Below are 22,505 nucleotides of genomic sequence, written 5' to 3' on the forward strand. Positions count from 1 at the left end.
TACATTTTTTTTTTTTTGGATCTTCAGAACAATACCATGAGGTGGATATTGAATTTTTTTTTCAATGAACAGGCTGAGAGAGGCAAAGTAATTTGTTCAAAGTCAGTTGCAGAGCTCATATGATATGACAGGACAGATTTGAGCAAGCTCTGTCTCCAAATGCTGCGGGCATAATTGCTAGTCTACTATTAGGTGGGAGTTCATTTTGTGTGTACATGCCAAAGTTTCCTTGGAGTCACTGTTTGAAAATGGCTGAACCAAACTTAAAATTGTAAGTTTAGTGTAATATTGATCAATAATTACACTGGGTGTTTATACTATATGTTATGTGTTGGCAAATTGAACTTCAATAAAAAATATATATAGGAAAAAATACTTACATTAACAGAATCAACAGCTGCATACATAATATCCATCCATCCCTTAAATGTTGCCTATAAATATAACAATAAAATCTGGATGTGAAGCTGATATTCTAAAATAGCCATACATGAGTTTAGTTCATTTATTGTTACATCTATTAAGTGACATCAAATCACTGAATTTTACTGTACTTCAGAATATCAATATAATTTAAAGACGCTATATCAAGAACAAAAAGGACATAGTCCCAGTCACATTCTAAATCTTAGTTCTAGTTAATTATTTCCAAGTTGTTATAATTCCTACAAGTATTGTACATGAACCTTAATTTTTCCAGAGGCAGAGAGAATTTTATGAATAAGGTAGGAAACATTTTTCCTCCATTTCTTAAGGATCCTCTATGATAGTGGGAAGTTCTTCCCATTCCCATGTAGTGTAAAACTGGCAGTCAAAAAACTATTTTTGGATCAATATTCAGATGGTGCAATGGTGAGGAGCCAAATGACACCAGAAGTCAATTATGAATTAATGACTCTCAAATGCAACGGTACATGCTTCTTAACTCATATTTTATAGGCAAATAATCTAAGAAAGACCCGGTCTCCTTTTTAAAGTCATAAAGTACATTATCTTTAATTTTTAGGTAATAGATTATTTAAAGAATGCCTTCTATCCCTCATCTAGTGTCTACTAAAATAATGAGCAATCATGACAAGGCTCACTTACAACTTGAAGCAGAGACAGGTAACCAAGTCCAACGTTATCAAAGTTCACCTTCAGATTCTTCCATCGTACATTCTGACTAACATTCATCAGTGCAGAACAGTCGGAATGATTTTGAACTAGATTTGTTGGAAAACGTGACCCATCTGTTGTATTAACACACTCATAGAACTTCCCAGCAAACAAATTTACGCCCATAATGCTAAATATTAGCCAGAATATAAGACACACCAGGAGAACATTCATGATGGATGGAATTGCACCTATAAGTGCATTCACAACCACCTAGAATTCAAAAGGAAGAAAAGGAAGATTAGGATTAGTAAAAATGTTAAATGGTCAACATTAATGAAGCACAATGCAGAATCAAATTAGAAAAGCCACCCTTACACGTTTAAGACATCAAGTCACCAACCAACATGTATTAATTGAATGTCTATGCTCAAGTAGTATGCCAAACGAGACAAAGTGAGATAGGAGCCTATGAACAACAAGTTTACTAAAATAGATGATACACACACATTGAAACTATTAGCAGCAATGCAAAACAAAGTGATTAAAATGATACCACAGCTTAAATAAATAAAAAAATAAAAATAATAAACCAAAAACCTGATATATGTAAGGTGAAGTCGTAAATCTGCATACTCTAGGAAAAAAAAAAGAAATTCCTAAGTATGACAAATAAAAATGTACATTTAAAGGTTCATAATCCTAGAATGACCAGTGCTAAAATTCTTTCAGATAGAGAAACTATTGTGTATGTAAGCAGGAGTTGAGGTTAGGAGTCTTTTATTATATGAAACCTTTTATTTAATTGGTTTGGTTAGGTGTGTGATACATGAATTCAATTAAGTCTCTGGGACTCTTTCTCCATCTGCTTAAAGAGAGGCACCTTTTCAAATTTATTATTCTAAGCCTAAATATGCTTTATACATATAAATCCTTAGCTAAATATAGATAATGCTTGCCTTGGTTAAAATAAAAATAGTTTATCTTTAATATTTCCTTTATTTCTGCTTTTCAGCATTTCCACTGCTATTAAGCACCAGTGCCTCGTGCCACTCCAGTGTTCCTGCAGGAAGACTACTGTAGCGTTTATCATTCTCCAGATTTTCCTAATTATTTCCTCTTTCAAAACCTGTCTTTTTATACTTCATCTCTAGCCTAAATTTGAATCCAAATGTGTTAAAGACTGATTTTTTAAGTAAGAGCACTGTGCACCCTCTTTTTTCCAAATGGTGAAACATTAAGATCTCTGACTTACTTTTAATATCGTTTAGAGCAGGAATTAGCAAACGCTTTCTTAAGTATTTTTAGGCTTTGAGTGTTATGTGGTCTCTGTTGAAACTATTCAATTCTGTCACTATGGCAATAAATTATAAACAAATGGACATGGCTGAGAGGCAGTAAAACTTCCTTTACGAAACAGGCAACCAGCCTGTGGGTAGCCTAGTTCGTTGACCTCTGGGCTAGAGCAATAGTTATCACCCAGAGGTCCATGGGCCTGTTGAGGTTCCATGTGGGCATGAAATTATATGAAAAACATATGGCTGTACTTTTTAAATGAAGAGATTATCCATATTTTTATGAGATTCTTATAGTGTACATGACACTAAAAGGATTAGGAAAAACAAGAGTAGACAGTAAAGTTCAAAGTGGCCAACTCTTGCGCAGGCCTATGCTTTCATTCTCACTTCCTGCTGACCTCCCTCCCCACTGTGCTTATCACCTAGGCATATTCACCTTCTAGTCATCGCTCAGACATGCCTTGCACACTCAACCCTGTGCTTCCCCATCAGGTTGCATCTCTGCCTGGGATGCCTGTGTGCTTGAGATTTGGGCCCACTCGTTCAGTTATGGCTCCAATGGCAACTCCTTGTGAGGCCTTAGACTTTTCCAAGTGGCCACTCCAACCACCATGTTTCTGTAGTACTGTGTGCTTACTATTTTATAGCTGATATCATAGAATAACTACTGTTCCCCTGTGTCTCCATGATTCTTGTCCCCACTCTGTGTTGGGGAACTGAGTCTCTTCACCATGTACTCTTTCTATAGCATATAGCATAATATAAACACATAGCTGGTGTTTAAAATGTTTGCTGAGGGGGTTCCTTGGTGGCTCAGTGGTTTAGCGCCTGCCTTTGGCCCAGGGCATGATCCTGGAGTCCCGGGATCGAGTCCCACATCGGGCTCCCGGCATGGAGCCTGCTTCTCCCTCTTCCCGTGTCTCTGCCTCTCTCTCTCTCTCTCTCTCTCTCTGTCTATCATAAATAAATAGAATAAATAAATGTTTAAAAAAATGTTTGCTGAAAGAATGTGAGCAATGGTGGGTCTCTGAGGGAGATAGGTACATATTGTTCTGATGGGAAGTACTTTGGGAAAGTCAATAAGCTTAAAGAGCCTCAAGACTCAAAGGAAGCTAACTACAAAATGCCTCAAATAATTATTTCATTTATTCTTCAGAATCATCCTGCAGTGTTAAAGAACATACCCTTTTTTTGTATGGTTAATAAATGCCTAAGAGACATATCTGGTCCTTCAAAAATATTAAGACATTCTCCTGCATCCAGTTCAGCTCTATAATAGATAAAGAGGAAAGAGAGTAAAATAATGAGCTTGCTTAATCACTGAGGGAAGTAGTTTTGTAGGGGAAAGTATATTCTTCATTCATGAAAATGCAGTATACTGTCTGTTTGAGTTCAGAAATCAATCTTAAGCTCTAGAGAAATTGTAACATTCTACAAATGCTCAAAAACTGAAGTTAATGCCAATGGATTCCAATGCCATTGTAATTTTTCAATTCTCATGTGATAAAAAGAATTGACTTATTCTTATGATTTTTTTTTGTATAATCATAATCTCTCATATACCTGGAAGCCATTGTACACTGGATGCATTAAGCAGTAGACATGACAGTCATAGCAGAGATAACACCGAAGACCTGCTAGACTAAAAGACCTCTGATATTCAGATTTCTGAGCCCCATCCCAGAGTTTATGATCCAGTATGTCTGGAGCTGGGCCTGGGCATCTGCATTTCTAATAAGTTCTCAGATGACGTTGATGGCTGGTCTGCGGATCACATGTGGAAGAGCAGTGAGATAAGTGAGACAAACTAATCTACATGTTGAGTTATTCAGGGAACTACAGGTAGAGAGGCAGTCAGATAAATAAGTAAAAAACAATATAATAAGGATTTTGTATGTCTGAACATAGAGGGAAGATGCCTACTTATGCTCAGTGGTGAAGAGACAAAGCAAATTTAAATTAAGGCTTAATGGCTTGGGTAGATAACTGTCTGCTATATTGATAAGTTAGGGTTGAGACAGGGCAGGGAGAAGCACTACAGCCAAGAGAACAGCAGAAGCAGGAAAAAACAAGTGTAAAGCTGGTGAGAGGAAAATTTGAGAAGAGCAGCTATAAATGAGGGTATTGACTAAGTAGAGAAAATAAGGTCATTGTCCTCCATGTATTTTATGAAGTTGCTGGTTTAATACAGTTCTTTTTTTTTTTCTTTTCTTAGATTTTATTTATTTACTCATGAGAGACACAGAGAGAAAGGCAGAGACACAGGCAAAAGGAGAAGCAGGCTCCATGCAGGAAGCCTGATGTGGGACTCAATCCCGGGACTCCAGGATCATGCCTTGGGTCGAAGGCAGGCACTTAACCACTGAGCAACCCAGGCATCTGAGAGTGCCCTTTTAATACAGTTCTTAAAGCTAAGTTGCTACAGGTCATTATTTGTCTCACCTTGTTTGTCTCTACAAAATAATCTCTTTTTTGGCACCATGCAGCCTAGTACAAATTATGTAAATTCTCAGAGCTTTAGTTTTGTCAAATGTAATCTGGAGATAATTCTACTTTCATTGAAACATTTGTTTTAAGGATGAAATTTAAGGTGGTGGCTGATGTCACTTCACTGTTTTTTCTTACGAGTCCTACCCAGCATAGCTCTTGAAAGAATATTTTATGAGCACTGGATACAGGCAAGTCCCCGATAACTTGTATATGGGAGATGGTATCAGAATGAATAGTGCCCCATTCACTTAAATTTCCTAGCATAGAGAAGATTTTCATTTAAAAAAGGAAAAGTCATTTATTTGAATTACTGCCTAACAATATTACATGAAGGAGGCATTATTGTATTTTACTCTGTTAAACAATATGCACTAAATACTATGTATATACATATGTACACACACATATATAAATAGCCCATCTATATGTAGATATGTAAACATATGTACATATAAACAGCCCATAATTTCTACAGACTTACTTTTTTCATATTTTATATTCCATTTAGAAAATAAAGATATTAGAAAGTTTAGCATTTTCTTACCCTCATTCCTTCAAACCTAGATAAAGCTCTTAGAGGTCTTAAAGCTCTAAGTGTCCGAAGGGATTTAATGGGGCCAAGGTCTGAGTAGCCAAGAGTGTTTGCAACTAAGGTAACCAAAGAAACCTACAAAAAATAAAATTTTCATTAATCATTCCAATGAAATAATAAAGCATAAAGACGAAAAGTCAATTTCAAAGATCACTAAGCACAGATAAGCAAGAATCATATTTTATATATCAAATTGTCGATTGATAGCCTAAAAATAGATAAGATGAATGCTCTTGTAAGGACATAGCTTTAAAGGAAGGCTAATAAAAATAAAAAGAATAGTAGAAGGAAAGTAGGTTATTTCTCTGTCAATAAAAATCACACATGCTTTTCACACTCTTTGTGGTCAATGATTATGTTCTTGCTTATTAAATCAGAATTTACGCTTGATATATTTAATTAGATATGCTATATATTTAATGTGAGCAACTTATGTTATACATTTATGCTTTACATTTAATTAGAACAACAATCAAAATTTCAATTATAATAAAACCTAGGGCATAACAAAATGTGTGATTCTGAAGCTAAGTCATGAGTGTGGCATTAACTCAACCAAATCTTAGTCCTACTATAAACCTTCAAAAACATTTTGAAGATTCATGATTCTGAGATGGAGCTAATTTCCCACGAGATAGTTCTGCCTTGTAATTTCTCGGAACTGGCACCAAAGGATTTACCTAGTAATAGTGGGAGAAAAATCTCAATTGTATTGATGAGAACTTAAGAGTAGGTGATCTCACTGGCTTTACAATCAACATAGACATACAGAACTTCATCACATTAGACCTGCCACAATGACCATAACCAGTATCCAACAGAAAGTTGTGTTCTCATCATAAACTATCTTAGAGGAAGGAACATGGATAGAAATAAAATCAATACACATTTTGGTAAAAGAGCAATAAGCTCCTCAATGACCTTACATCTGGATCTGTAATGCATTCAGTCTCTCAGTAAGGTCCATTTAAAATATTCATTTGTTTTTACACTGTATGTAGCAGGAAACAATGTCTAAGAACAATGTCCGGAATGCAGTGCTTCATTATGAATTAAGTACTGATGAAAAGATTGAAATTTTCCATGGGATGGGAACACCTGGGAGTCAACCTCCTTATATTAAACTAGTGACAGAGTAAAAAATTTATTATGTTACAAAAGCATTTACCTTACTCCTTATTTTTCCAGCTAGTAATGAGGTAACATATATAAAAGTAAATTGAAAAACAATTCATATGGAATCACTAATATAAGGTATCAAAAATCAGAGTTCTTACAGAGAAGGTCCAAAAGAACATAGGAGGTGTAATGTATAGCTACATCAGGAAAAAAAATTGTTTTTGCATATCACCAATATAGAAAACAAAAATGTTATTGTTTGCAATGTTTTATATATTGATCTGTTAAAAAAGAGTTTACTGAGCTTTGGATGACAGTTGAGAAACTGAACTTTTGAGTAGATATGATGAGTTTTGGGTTAATTTTGCAGATGTGGCTATGTATAGTCATGCTTACTCGCAATTTTGATATCTATGAATGATGCTATCTTTATCTTTTCGGAAAATTTGATGCAAATTCTCAGTTAAATGCTGAAGCACTTGTTAAGACTATAAAAAAAAATTTCATACTGCCCTCTAATTCTAGACATCAGATGTAAAAAATATCTCTCAGAACTGTAACTGATTTTAAGTTGTTCCTTCCTTAGTCACAAAGACTAGAATTTGGAAAATCTGGGAGAATTAACAGAAGATGGAAAAACATAATCATTCTAAGAAAAATTAGATTGGGAAACTGAGGTCATGAATTTAGAAAGCCTTTTAAAATAATATAAAATATAATAAGGTCACTATTATATGTGATATTAAATTATATCAAGATATAAAATAAAATATACTAAATAATAATAAATCGATAAATTGAATGTTGCACCATTTCTATTTGCAGTGCCTTACTCTCGCAGCTGTTTTAGGATTTCTTTCCTATTTCAACAAGACTCCTTCAAAATACTTGCTTTGTTAAAAATAATGCATATACTGAAGCATTCTTATATATTTTCCATCATTCAAGTTTTGAATAGTTCTCTGAATTTATTACTTGAAATTGCCAGTGCCTATTTCTCTGCTTCACTGCCACTCTAGAGATGAAATGTAAATTGGATGTTTCAGGGGGGATAGGATTGTGACTCATTCTGGTTTTCCCTCTCACTGAGACAGAGATCAATATTTTGAAATTCCATGCCTCTCAAACTCCTAAACCCAGAGTTATTTAGCTTTAGCACTATACTTTTACATAACTTTCAGCTAACATATGAGACTTGAATATTCCTTATCCTCTTTTATTTTCTAATTTTATATTGTAAAAAAAAATCAATGTTTTATTTTTTTAAGATTTTATTTATTTATTCATGAGAAACACACACAGAGAGAGGCAGAGACATAGGCAGAGAAAGAAGCAGGCTTCCCGCGGGGAGCTTGATGTGGGACTCGATCCCAGGACACCAGGATCATGACCTGAGCTGAAGGCAGATGCTCAATGACTGAGCCACCCAGGTGCCCCAATGTTTTATCTTCTTAATCTGGGCCTCTGCCTTTTTCATTCCCACCCTTCACCACCAAGGTTTTCACTTTGTTCTTCCCAACAGGAATGATATTCAAATCACACATATATATACATGTATATAAAATCAAATTTTCTCTGATTGCAGAAAACATACGCATAAGTAACTTATAAATGTTAGAATGGTACAGAAAATAATCCATAGTCACTGCCAAATTTCCCTTTTAATACTCCTTACAGATATATTTCTATTGGCTACATTAATATTTCAAAAAAAAAACCATGAAGCTATAGTCTGAAAGTACAAAAAGCTAACCAAAATTAAAATATGATAACAAACATTACTAAATGTCCTTCAGAACACTTATTTATAAGAATAAACCCAACTTACATCAACAATTAAGAAATCCAGCCAACACCAGGCATTGGTGAAATACGTTTTATAACCATAAGCCACCCATTTTAGAAGCATTTCCAGAATGAAAATATATGTGAATATCTTGTCAGCATACTCCAGGATAATCTTAATGGTCTTTTTCTTTTCAATATATATATCTTCAAAAGCCTGTGAAAATAGTATTCAAATTTCAACTCACGTCCAACTTAAGGCTTATGATTCATAACAAAGACTGGAAATAAAATTCTGATGGAGAATTTTACACTGAAACATACATACTATTATGGGCTAGCTGACTTTATTCTGGTTTACAGCTACTATGTAACACTTCATCCTAGACTTCTCACTAGTATGTGCCACTGGTCACCAGAGGTTAAGAGAAAGGGTGCAAAGAATAAAATTATTTATAATCTTCTAAAGGAATACTCATCTTTGATACTTACAGTGATTTCTACTTCCTCTGACTCCCCTTTACCTCTCTTCAAATTGGATGAATCTTAATAATTTAGAACATGATTCCCAGATTGGTCCGTCATATTTATCTTTCTCACCCTGCACTCTCCTTCACACCCACCAGTAGGATTTGGAGATCTCCTTCAGTTTTTACATGCTTGTGCATTCCCAGTGCCTCACACTGTGTCAAGAACACAGCAGAAGGCAAGGGAAGGTTTGCTGAAAGGACAAGTGCAGTAGCTCATCGGGCTGTAGAACACAGAGGATGGCTTCTTTCTTTGAATTCTGCACAGTATTTTATCATTCATTGAGAGCTTTACTTCTTCAAATCACCATTACATTCATTTGATGAATGTGGCACTTCCTGACACTCTTCTGGAACTTTCAGTAAGTAATAGATGATATTCTGTGGTCATAGCCACTAGTCCCTTGAGAAGTAATTAGAACAGATTTAATGAATTGAGATCACCTCAGACACTGAAAATACTGCTGACCTAAACAGGTCTGAAGCAGTAGAATTTTCTCTTTCAAGGTGAAACAATATTCACTTTGTTGAAGAACATGAGGCAAAAGGAGTTGTATCCTTAATGGTACATTACATTACCTACCCAAAGCCATTGGAATTCTTCTTATTCCAAGTTCTTCTACTTTTAAAATGATCCTTCACACTTATTACATACTGTTGGTATCAATATTGAAGCACGCAGAGAAGTTGGGGCACAGAATGAGCAGACTTACTAAGATGGTAAAAGAAGGTTCTAGCAGCTGACTGAGGTTTTGAATGTCAGTGCCACTGAAGTGCAAAGGAAAACTTCCAGCCCTCAGGATTTTCTGGCCTCCCTTCTGCAAGTTGTGGAGGAGTCTGGCAGCTTCCCAGACAGTATGGCAACGCTTTAGTATTAGAAATGCAAAGGTAACAAAGGGACTTGATCACAAAGAACAAAGAGTGCTATTCCTGGAACTGGGGTGCAGAGCTGGACCAGTAACTAGTAAGTCTTGAGGCTGAAAACCAGGTACCCTGCCTGAGTACACCTTATTTTGACTGGTTCTAGAGCTGGAAACCAGATTCAGCCTGCAGGGCTCCTGGCTAACCTCCAGGACTAGTTTCGTGGATATGGGAGCAAGGAGGCAAGGGCAACATTAATGTGTAGTGCAGGTTTTACTGTTACTCATTTCAGTAACTGCTCATTTGTTTCTACATGGCGTGTACTCTCCTTTCTGAGGAGCCAGAAATCAGTGAAAAATATGGTGGTTGTGACTTCAGACCTCAGGTAAGTTATAGGTTTGTCATTTACTAACTTTGGGACATTAAACAACTTTTAAAATTTAATTTAATTTAATTTAATTTTTATTTTATTTTATTTATTTTTTTAAACAACTTTTTAAACTCTCTGCCCAATTTCCTCATTGGTAAAATAAGCAAAACAATAATAACTTCACAGGATTGTTTATAAAGATTAACCGAAAATAACCTATGCAAGGATCTTAAAAATAACTATGTACTAACTCAGCTGTTATTTTTTTGTTTATTTTATAGACAGGTACTTAAAAAATCTAGTTCAATTAGCAAACTCCCTGAGTAAAAAATAGCAGTTTCTTAAAATACCTTTCCCTTTTCTTCCTCATATGATTCATTCATTTGAATTTCAGCGTTGTGTGTTTTTTTTTTTAATGATGTTATTTATTTACTTTAGAGAGAGAAAGAACACAGGAGTGAGCAGGGGGAGGGGCCAAGGGAGAGGGAGAGAGAACCTCAAGCAGGTCCCATGCTGAACGAGGAGCACAATGCAGGGCTCCATCTCATGACCCTGAAATCAGGACCTCAGCTGAAATCAAGAGTCAGATTCTTAACCAATTGCACTACCCAGGCTAACCGAGGTTTGGAGAGTGCCTCTTCCCAAAAATGTCATCTTCCTTTTTAGATATTTTGAACAAGGGATTACTCTAAACTTTTTTTTTTAACTCTCCTTTCTAAAAGTCTCAGTTACATGTATGGCTCAACACAGAATAAACTTCCTTAGTTATGATGGATACAAGATAATGTAGATATTGTTGAGATTCTTATTTGGATTCCACCAGATAAGAAGAAAAGCATTTTTCTTATTTATCTTCTGTTTCAAAAGAGGTCATCCACTGTAGGCCCTGAGCACCCCAACATATACTTGTTGGGTATGCCAAGGATGCAAGAACCTGACTGCTCTTTACTCAGGCTATTTCTTAGTGTTGCTTTAGCAACAAGCAACTATGAGGGACAAAACAGTGCCTCTGGGACAAAAAAGCAAGGTTTCTTACTGCTTGCTATAAAAAGACAGGGTTCCTTGGGGTACCTGGGTGGCTCAGTCAGACTCTTGATTTCAGCTCATGTTACGATCAGGGTTGTGAGATGGAGTCCCACACTGGGCTCCATGCCCAGCTTAAGATTCTCTCTCTCTCTTTCCCCCTCTCCTGCTCCCCTTATCTTAAAAAGAAAGAAAGGAAAAAAAAAGGACAGGGTTCTCTAAATTTAGTGCTCTTTAGCTGTGATGCTAATGCATTTATGTGTACCATTTATCCCCATGCCATGCCCCCATGAGACCTGGGGACTAAGGGGAGCAACCCAAACATGCTGAAGTTCATGTTGCTTCCAATGTCATGAGGAATAAAATCCTTTGTCTCTGACTTGGAAGTCTCATATTCCACTAGAATCTGTGAAATAGGAAGAGGTTAGCTTCTTTAAGTAAAGTAAAATCCAATCCCAGGTCCATGAAGACTATCTGTGAGGGAATTTACAAAGTTCTTGAGTATTCTTTTTTTAGTATAATGGAATTTCCAGTGGTATCTCTAGCTGGAACTGGGCTTCTAAGTGTTCATCTCTGTTTGTGTCAGTGGGAAAGAAAAGTGAGTAAGAAAAGGCTCAGGGAACTTGTAACTCTCCCAGATGCCTGTCAACTTTCATAGAAAGTGCTTGGTATATGCACATAAGAAATGTGTCTCATTCTCACCCCCAAATTATGGTTTGTTTTGCAAGATGCTTCATAAGCTGACATTGCCTATCTTTGTCACAGAGTGGCTACCACTCTCCTCCCTTTATTTGCTTTTCCTCCAATGTCATGTTCTACAACTCGACAACTTTTAATTTCCTGAACACATCATGATATTTAATGCTCCCTTATATACACTTGTTTCCCTCAGCCAGCCCACCATGCCTGGCTGGAAAATTCTATTCATCTTTCTAGATCTTGCAAAAAAAAATCAGCTACTTTCCTGAAAGTGCAAGCAGACAATTGTTCATCTCTTGCTAAAGACCTTTATCAATTATATTCTTCACTTACTAACACATCCCAGTTCTATAATCACTTGTGCCTCTCTCTACAGTGGTCTCTGAACTCATTGAGAAAAGTACCTGGATCTTAACCACCTTTGCATTCAAGGCAGCAAGAATAATGCCTGGCCTAGAGTAGTGCTTAGTAAATATTTACTGAACTAAACTAAAAGTTTGTCCAGTACTAATCATAGGGATTCATTTTTAGGTAAAACAACTTTCATGATATTTTTATCCTCCAACTCATTTATTAAAAATACTGCGGGACTCAAATGATTGCTTTAGGTGTCATATAACTTACCAGAGCACCACTACTGAGCAGGATCATGAGAACAATAAAGCTTTCAAACCAACTGTGTTCAACTATTCTGTAGCAGGTTTTCCTGATGTTCCACCAGATTTTTCCTTTCCCTGACTCTATGTCAACTTGGCAGCATGGGAACCTCCGCACACAACCTGAGAAGAGAGACATGCATATAAAATCTTGATATTCAGAATAAATAAAATGCTTATGCAAAGCTTTCCCTGTGACATCCCTCAACTGAAAAATTTCTAACACTGCTGCTTTGAATAGATTCAACTTGAATACATTCAACTAAAAATAACTTGTCAATTATTTCTAACTTAAAATATATTCTGTACTTTCTTGATTTCTCATCAATCTCTTCCAAAGTGTTTAAAGCACTTTTTTTTTTCATTATTGCAGTCCAAACACTGTGTGGATACATGACAAACATGGAATGAATGAATATGAAACTCAAAGCTGAGAACAAAATGCTTTTCCGGACCTTCTCTGCTAATTTTCCTTGATGTGGATTTCATCTACAATTTTCTGATCCTTCTACTCTATTAAAAAAAAAAAAAGTTCCTCACAAAGCTTCATTCTAGATAATATGAAGAAAATTAGTAGGAGTTTCTAAAATTTTTAAAAAGTAGACTGATTAGAAGCAGATAAAACTGTTTCAAGTACTCTATATTAAAAACAACTCTACGTTTGGAACTTTAGGTGTAAAATATGCTGCAAGGTGAGTTGAGGATCGTTTTATTTAAAATCTTAGGCTTATTCATTAATTTCTCCATTTATTATCTTTTAATCTTTTATATACTTAGCTATGTACATAGTTTTCTCTCGTCTGGGGACTTAATTTTTGTTTTGGCTAGGCAGATAGAGAAATAAATGACTAACTGGATAAGGCAACTAAAATCACAAATATAAAGGTGTTATATTGATAGCACAGAAAACCTCACCCAGCTCATTTGTTAAGAGACCAGAAGAGGCTTTGTGAAGATCTGACACCTGAATTGAGTCAAAATACTAGCCAAAAAGAGAATGGGTGGAATTCCAGGCCAAGAGGGAGCAAAATGTATTATGCATAGGAATTGTAAGCAGTTCAGAATTGTGATGAAAGCAAAGTGTGGAGGCATGGGTGAGAAATTAGGTTAGAGAAGTTGGTTAGATTATGGAAAGGATTTTCTTCCACATAAAGGAGTTTGGTCTATATTCTATAAATGTTGGGGAGTAAGTGAATGGTTGTAAGCAGAAAATGATATAGGCACATTACACCTATATTTATGTCTCCAACAGTTGAATGGAGGATAAGTTGGAAGAGGAGAAAAAAAGGAGGGGAAGACGCAAAAAACCATTTAGGGTTCTCATTCAGTAGCCTTAATACAGCTGGATAGGTCATGGCAACTCTAGTTAGGAATTAGAGCAGTAATAGATTCAAGACATGTTTGGCAGGTAAAATCAGCAGGATTTAGTTATGCAGTATAAGAGAATAGGAGGATCTCAGAACAGATGGATGAATGTCAGCAATGAAATGAAGAACACAGGTGCAGGGCTACTTGGCAGGTAACGAGTTTGAAATGCTGGTACGACTTCCAAATACAAATGTCCTGTAGTTATTTGGAGGTCTGAATCTGAAGCTCAGGGGGAAAGTCTGGGCTAGAAAAGGAGAATTTTTGAGGTCACACATATAAAAATCTATTTAGGGCCAAGAAAAGGCCATATCTAGAGCATTCTAAAACAGTAATATTAAGGAACAGAATGCAATGACATGCTGGAGCCAGCTCACATAAGTTTTGATAACTCATTGTTAAATTGGCAGGCATTTTTGCAAGTCTGTTGTTAAATGCAGCAATTATCAAAAGTTAAATTATATGAACTTAAAATTATAACTTACTTTTGAAAAGACTAAATCTTAAAAACATATCCCTTTCAAATCATTTTACTATTATCTATACTCTTGAATACATTTCTGTCTTCTATTTGAGTCAAGGGAAATTTGTCATACTATAAAAATAAAATGACAATTTCAAAGTACAAAATGCTATTGGACTACTGGCATCTCTTCATTTGGTAGTGTCTCCACATTTGGTGAACTCACATCAGTAGTTTGAAATAAGCCATGGTGGGGATCTTTACACTACAAAAGTCATCAAATGCTATAAACCAGGGTTTGCTGATTTTCTAGAGTAAACTTAACAAGTAATGCAGGAAATGTTAATAAAATATATAAAACAGTAAAGGTGCTGGGCAGCCCTGGTGGCGCAGCGGTTTAGCGCTGCCTGTAGCCCAGGGTGTGATCCTGGAGACCCAGGATGGAGTCCCACGTCGGGCTCCCTGCGGGGAGCCTGGTTCTCCCTCTGCCTGTGTCTCTGCCTCTCTCTCTCTGTGTATCTCTCATGAATAAATAAATAAATCTTAAAAACAAAAAACAGTAAAGGTGTCATATTTATAGTCATGACACGGAATAGCACTAAAAATTGAGGAAATATTCTTTCCTTATTCAAATTCTGTTATCTAAGATTTGCAAACATCATTGATGAATGAGTGAAGTTCTGACATACAGTTTCTTTGTCTCACTGTTAGCTTACTGATTAACATAAGTGAAATAACCAACCAACCTTCAGGTTAAAACTATACTTGTTCATCAACTGCAATCATTGGTTATCTACACATCCAAAACTTTGGTAAAATTTAACAAAAGCATTCTATGAGAACCAATGAGCTATAGGGCATGTACAATAAGGAATGTTGCTTATGTTATTTGTAAATCATGTGCTACACATCCTTTATATCAGTATATTTAAAATAAACTGATAAATGTATGCATACTTTCTTTTTCTTCTGAACACCACTAGGACAGACGGAATTAGAGAAAACCCTGAAGGAGAAGGAGACAGAGCAGAAGTGGAAGAGACATACATGTAAGGGGCTGCAGCAAAGAAGTCAGGGAGTAAAAAGTTTCATAAAGGGCTGATGAACAGAACCATAACCAAGAAAGACCCAAAAAGATAATGACTGAGATTTCAAAAATTAAAGTTGATTTTAAAAAACAACCACAGTTATTTTGAAGAAAAGGAAGAATTGAAAAAGGAGGAACTACAATTAATTGATCTTTAAAAATTTTTTCCTTTCAGAACCATTGTGTACTGTTGGTGGTAATGTAAATTGGCACAGCCCTTGTAGAAAACAGTATGGAGGTTCCTCAAAAAGTTAAAAATAAATGCCATATGATCCAGTAATTCCACTACTGGGTACTTACCCAAAGAAAACAAAAATACTAATTTGAAAAGATACATGTACCCCTATGTTTATTTCAGCATTATTTATAATATCTAAGTCCATCAATAGACGAATGGATAAAGAATATATATATATACATATATATATACATATATATATATATATACCATGAGTTCCCACTCAATCATAAAAAAGAATGAGATCTTCCCATTTGTGACACTAAGGATAGAACAGAATTTATCTGCCTCAAGTATAATTAGCAGAGGAGAAAATTTCCCTTTAAGATTTTACTATCTGAGATTTATTTGTGTCACTTAAAATTGGAGAGAAATATTATTCAAAAGATTGAGGCAAGAAAACAGATAATATATTCTAATTAGAAAAGTAAACTTTTTATCTGAGATGAATGTTGATAAATATTGCCCTCAGGATTTATCACACCTCAGAGAGTTTCTCACCCTTATTTGGAGGCAGGAGTGTTCGACTGCCTGTCTGGCTTTTATGCAAAGGCATATCCTAAGAGATTTCCAACCTAGCTGGTTAGCAATGTTATCACACATTCTTTTTTAAAAGGACTATTAATTAAATGTAAACATAACAGAGAACCTCTCAAACATTTTAATGGGTCCCCTTGGGTAAATGCTATTTCTTTTGGGTGGTTTCATTAATTTGTTCTCGTGATACATTTCATAAAGTCTATACTGGGTTTCATCATGTTAAGCCAATGCTCCCCACCCCCCCACTGCCCCAAACAAAAAAAATAACTTCCATCGACCTTTTCCAAGAAAGATTACCTATTAATAAAAATATAATAGTATAATCATATAATTAATGTAAAAATTGATTAGGAAATGGGGCTTTTTTTAACACTTCTTAAAACTTTCTAAATTCTCTAAAGTATTTCATCCATATTTTCTTTAAAAAAGGATAAATTTACGAGTGAGTTGTTATTGTGTTATTAAAGTTAGAATTAGTTATTAGTTATTTTATAGGAAGCTGAATTCAGAACATTTTGGGAGCAAGTTGAGTTGGTTCCTTCTACCAAATTAACAGAAAATACATTATTTTATGGAAAAGAGGGTATCCTTCTCTTTTTTAAAATTTTATTTATTTATTCATGAGAGACACAGAGAGAGAGGCAGAGACACAGGCAGAAGGAGAAGCAGATTCCCCACAGGGACCCTGAAGGGGGACTCAATCCCAGGACCCTGGGATCATGACCTGAGCCAAAGGCAGACACTTAACCACTGAGCGACACCGATACTCCTGGAAAAGAGTATCCTTCTCATATCCTAATCCTGATTTTGTAGTATACTAACTGTATAATCCGAAAAGAGTATAATGTAAAACCAAGCAGAATCAAAAAGTCCTGTCATGTCAGGTTGCCATCACATGCAGAAGTAAGGCTAGTGAAGAACAGTGGCAGATCTAGAGAAGGAGCTGGGAATCTTGAATTATGAAGCTAGTGGAACAGAACTAAGGAAAGGCCTGGCATAAGAGGGAGGAGAAAAAGATGAGGAATATGATGAAAAGTAGTAAAGCAACTGTATATATTTTAGGTATATAAATTGATAATTTGATATTAAGTATACACTGTAAAATAATCATGACAATCAAGCTAATTAACATAGCCATCTTCTCACCAATTTCTTCCCTGTATGTGTGGTGAGAACAGTTGAGATCTATCCTCTTAGGAGATCTCAAGAATACAATGCAGTATAGTTACGTATAGTCCCATTGGCGCACAAGAGCTCTCCAGAATGTATTTACCTTGTATAACTGAAACCTTGGCCCTTAGTAAATTTTCAGTGGTCAAAACTAAACACATCTGAAAATGTGTTTCTGTAATATCTCCTATACACTAGACTCAATTTAGAAGTTATGCATAACTTTAAAGAAATCACATAAATATTCTCATTAGTGCTTTTTAGGACTAAAATAAACTTTTTATGTAGTTTAATGTTAATAAGATAGTCCTTACAGACTGAAATAGCTTAGCATTAATACTTTCTGCAGAAGGTTTAAGCTTTTCCAAAGCCCCTAATTTGAAGCCCTAATCTGCTTGGTAAACCCAACTTCTCTCTAATTATCCTAGAGTTTTAAGTTAGGGTCATTCATAAAATGGGTGGAGAAAATCTTGGTAGCATCTGTACAAATTTAATGGTGCTTATTAATTTACTGAGAAATAGGCAACACCTGATGAAATTCTTAAGTGTCTTTAATACAAACACTTCTAAAGGAAACTCTGTGTGTTTTGCTCCATGGTACTGATTTCAGCAAACAAAATTTCTATCAATTGGGTGTCATACTTGTTTGCTTCTCAAATAAAATAGAATTTAGCCTGTATTGAAGGAAAATTCATGAACCCATTGTAGTTCAAAGATATCTTTATTTGATAGCATTTTGTTTACTGCATCAGTGCTAGAGGAGGCTGGTTGAGAAAAATCACTGAGGATGAACACAAGTCTGACTTTTACAAAAAAAACTGATGCTGAGAGTAATGGATAGTAAGTCACTAGCATCAGCACTATGCTATCATAGCTTCTCTACAGAATTATTAACAACATATTTTTAAAAATAAAAAAAGGAAAAGAATGATGTTAAGAACTGTGGTAATTAGGGACACTTAGATGGCTCAGCAGTTAAGCTCTGCTTTTGACTCAGGGTGTGATCCTGGAGTTCAGGTACCAAGTCCAACACTGAGCTCTCTGAGGGGAGCCTGGTTCTCCCTCTGCCTATGTCTCTGCCTCTCTCTCTCTCTCTCTGTCTCTCATGAATAAATAAATAAAATCTTAAAAAAAAAAGAACTGTGGTAATTAATTTGTACTATCTCATTTAATCTCCTGGGTACCCCTACGATTCAGATGTGGTTGTTATGCCTATTTTACAGATGAGGCATCTGAGATAAAAGATTTAAAACTGTGCTCAAGGTCTCAGAGAGTTAGCAGTAGCCCAAGTAGAACTCACATGTATCAGGCTCCAAAGCTTGTTACCTACACTATTGTATTATACTGCAACTCTAGTACAGGTTTGTGTTTTTACTTGAATGACACCATATTTGAAAATACTATACATTTCCATAGGTCAAGTTCAAAGTCCCTGAAACATTCCAGGAGTAGTAAGTTCAGTAAGTCAGGAAGTGAAAAGGAATCAAAGGAGGTACTGTTGGAAAAGAATAGACTGAAGTGCAAAGGGCTTCACATGCTATGTTAAGGACTTTGGGTTTTATCCTGTAGAGCAGTGGTTCTCAGCTTCTAGTGTGCATCAGAATTCCTTGGAGGACGTAAGCCCTGTCCCCAGAGTTTCTGAGCAACGTGTGATTTCTGTGATGAACATGGGGCTAGAAAGGAAGAGGTCAGGGCTGACTCAAAGTCTTTAGCTTGAGAGGGAGGATAGATCATGATGTCACTAAATGAGATAAAGACCAGAAGAAGCTACGGATTTTATGGGGTAGAACTCACTAAAGTTTGTTTTGAACTTCTTATACTTAGCATGTTTAAAGGCAACCAGCAGAGATGACCAGTGGGGAATTGTAAGCATATCTAAAAATCAAACGTGAGATCTGGGGTAAAGATAATGATTTAAGAATCAACACAGAAATAGACTTTTGAGCTACAGACATGGATAGAAGATAGAACCCCAAACATCAATAAATGGATGGCTAACCAATGCTTTGATTTTTCTCTTACCATCTGTAAAACAGGCTTCTGGCTCATCTGAATTTATAGGTTCAGCCTCTGCTTCTTCTCCTTCTCCTGGCAGAGGGTTATCAACTGTGCTGCACTCGGAGGAACTCGACCGGTTCAATCTCTAAAAAGAAATTGACCACCCCCCCCAGACAGTTCATTTAGTTCATTCAAATCTTATATTTAAGCCATATTTAATAATCAAAGTCATGCAAAGTGTTATGAAAAAAGATCAACAGTATGATGGCCATAAAAACGTATAAACACATATCGAAGTCAAGTAACCTTACAATACATCTATGCTTGATCTTTCTATCTACACATCCTGTGAAAAATAAATTTTATTATTTTTAGTATGCTAACAAGTAAGTATTTAGAATTAGCATAAAGTATATTTTTACAAACTATAACATTTGCAAAGTACTGGTCACATTTTCATTTTTTTATGTTTAATATAAATTTGTGTACATCAATAATTATTATATTCAGACAACCAAGACCGCAGTAGAAATGATACAAGTGCCAAATTGCCAATGCCTGATAATTGAAAGATCATATCCTGACAGTTGGCAGAAGAGCTTGTTGATACGTAAAATTTTAAAAAGAAAGAAATTAGTGTAAAATTAAATTCAAACATATTTCTTCTATTATCTCTTGGATTTAAGAATATGTACCAGGATGATATAGATAGAAGGCTTTTCATCAAGACAAAATAATGTCACATATTATATTGGAATCAAAATGCCAAAGACCATGGTAATTATTTCATCCAACACCACCCATTTTAGTATAAGGTTTCAGGATATAGTTGAAAAGATCAGAAAGTATTATTTATACTGTCAAAAGATAGTGGCTACCAAAGTAAGCACCACATGCAAACTCTGAAACGAAGATTCAATGAAATTAAACATGGCAGACTCACACATGACAGGAATGAATTCATTGTCATTATGATCATACAGTTGATCATAACACAAGTTCTTCCCGCCCAGAAATTTATGATCAAACATGATGTTTACAAACGTACACATACACAAAGTTTTAGAAAAAATACATACAGCAATTGTAGCAAAACTCTGTCAATTTTTCCTAATTTTGCTTTATAAGGGGTAGAGCAGGACATCAATGGAAGAGTTCATTTTTCATTCTCATTTGCTAAACGACATGTGAATATTGAAAACTACTAGTTATTTCAGCACATGCTCCCCTTATTTAGATTACAGCTTTACTAATTTTTTAAAGAATAGTTCAAGAAATACAAGGGTTAAAAGTGAGGAAATACTCGCTTCCATTAAATGGATTCCTTAATCTATTAATTTGCATTAATATCAAAGGCCTAATCCAAAATACTAATTTTTAGAGATTTACTGGGAAGCTAAAAGTGTTTTTTATGGTTACCACATTCTCAGTGCTATTATTATCACACATTATTCAACATCAGTAAAAAAGGCATTGATACAGTATTGTACACATGGAATGATATAAGTAAAGTTGTTTTTATAGTAAGAGTAAAGAATTATGAATACTCTAATACTTAAAAGCTATTGGTATAAAGGCATTCTTCCCACCAGGGCAAACTGTTTTATAATAGTATCAGTTATGAAATTTCATTTAAAAAGCAGACTTAAATTGATTGAAGTGAATCACTGAATTGATCTAAAATGACTTTAAAATAAATAGAAATTAATAATAAGACAATATATTTAAGGTTTTAAAATATACATTACTCCAAAAAATAATGGGAAATGTATAACTACTAATATGCCCTACTGCGCCAATTACCACAAAAACTAATTTTAAGTATGATATCTAAAAGACTACAATTATTTGATGCCCTCCATTCTGGACTTCTCAGCTATCTATGGACTTTCACCAGGGAACTGAAAGACAAGGTACTATGATTCTATGGAGATGAGACCAAGTCCTTCAAACCTGAAAAATGGATTTTTGCCCTGGATTTTGAGGCAAAGCTGTGGAAGAAACAGCTAACAGAAAGAATTCAAAGCACTTTCCTGCTATTAGCCAAAATATTGACAACTAGCAAATAGTTCTCATGGTTTTCTCTAAGGTGGTAACAATTTTTAAATAAAATGATTCTAATTTGTAGAATGACTCCTCAGTCTAAATTAATGAAAACATCTTGAATCTCAGTATTTGGCTTTCTCACCGAGCATTAACGAAGAAGATATGCCAAGTTAATTTATAAGCAAATGAAATTAAGATGATTTTATAAACTATATCTTGTCATTTCTGAAACTTTTTAAAAATAGAAATTATGGCAATTTTTTTTTGTCAATTCAATTCAGAGTTTGGCTCAAATTCTTTATCATAAATGACAGTTTTTCAAGACTATTCCTCATCAGAACAGACATTACCAAAATATTTGATATGAACTATAGTTTGTATCATAAGCCAAATTGCTATGGCTTTTTAGAAATTCAAGCTTAAAATGCTTTTAGGAATTCTATGTTTTCCTGGGAATGCATAAAGTATTCACAAAGTAGCTATTTTAATATTGTATATAATATTAAACATTTATGTGCATGTCCTAGTGATGTAGTCAGTTTAGTTCTGATCTATTCAGTCTTTAAATTTAATATTTACTGAAGTGGAAGTTTCTTTAACAGAGTCCAAAAGGATGCCTTTAAATAGAAAGGCTAACATCTGTAACAAAAACTTTCTCTTGAAGAGAAATGCATTTTATTCTCATAGCTGGTGTTGCTATAGTTAACTACTGAATTTTTCTTATTTTCTTGTTTAGTACACAGAGAAGATCATGCCAATCATTTGAATCATTTTACATAATTAATTATATGATTATTTTCATATCTACAAACTCAATCACTTGTAATTATTTTCCTTTCTTGTAATATTGGGAATAGAAGAATTATTATATTACACCAAGACTGTTGAAATAAATACTTTAGTATAAAAAATGTCCCTTTCAATGTTATAAATAGGCTATTTTGTGTGAATTTTATTTTTAATAAACAGTTAAGTATACTTTTCATCTATTACTTTTTTCCATGTCAACAAGGATAATTTTTTTTACCTTTGACAGCCTACATATATGCACTGTATAAATATAGGATCATATGCTGTAGA

The 22,505-nt window shown here is 34.9% G+C and overlaps 1 protein-coding gene across 7 annotated transcripts in view; it reads right to left on the reverse strand.

The window, feature by feature from the left end:
* The window catches only part of SCN9A (sodium voltage-gated channel alpha subunit 9), a 162,074-nt gene that overhangs the window by 16,236 nt on the left and 123,333 nt on the right, over window positions 1-22,505 (reverse strand). For 6 of the 7 annotated variants that reach the window (XM_041774197.1, XM_041774196.1, XM_041774200.1 and 3 more), the window contains 6 exons: window positions 19,404-19,524; window positions 12,487-12,641; window positions 8,426-8,599; window positions 5,431-5,553; window positions 1,090-1,371; window positions 381-434 (listed from right to left, as the gene is read on the reverse strand). In XM_041774197.1, the coding sequence (XP_041630131.1) occupies window positions 381-434; window positions 1,090-1,371; window positions 5,431-5,553; window positions 8,426-8,599; window positions 12,487-12,641; window positions 19,404-19,524 (909 nt within the window). Of the gene's footprint in view, window positions 1-380; window positions 435-1,089; window positions 1,372-1,698; window positions 1,736-5,430; window positions 5,554-8,425; window positions 8,600-12,486; window positions 12,642-19,403; window positions 19,525-22,505 lie in introns of all 7 variants that reach the window. The other variant, XM_041774198.1, reaches the window with a different exon arrangement.

This window comes from Vulpes lagopus, chromosome 11 (assembly GCF_018345385.1).
Source record: "Vulpes lagopus strain Blue_001 chromosome 11, ASM1834538v1, whole genome shotgun sequence".
In the NCBI taxonomy this organism is placed as follows: domain Eukaryota; kingdom Metazoa; phylum Chordata; class Mammalia; order Carnivora; family Canidae; genus Vulpes; species Vulpes lagopus.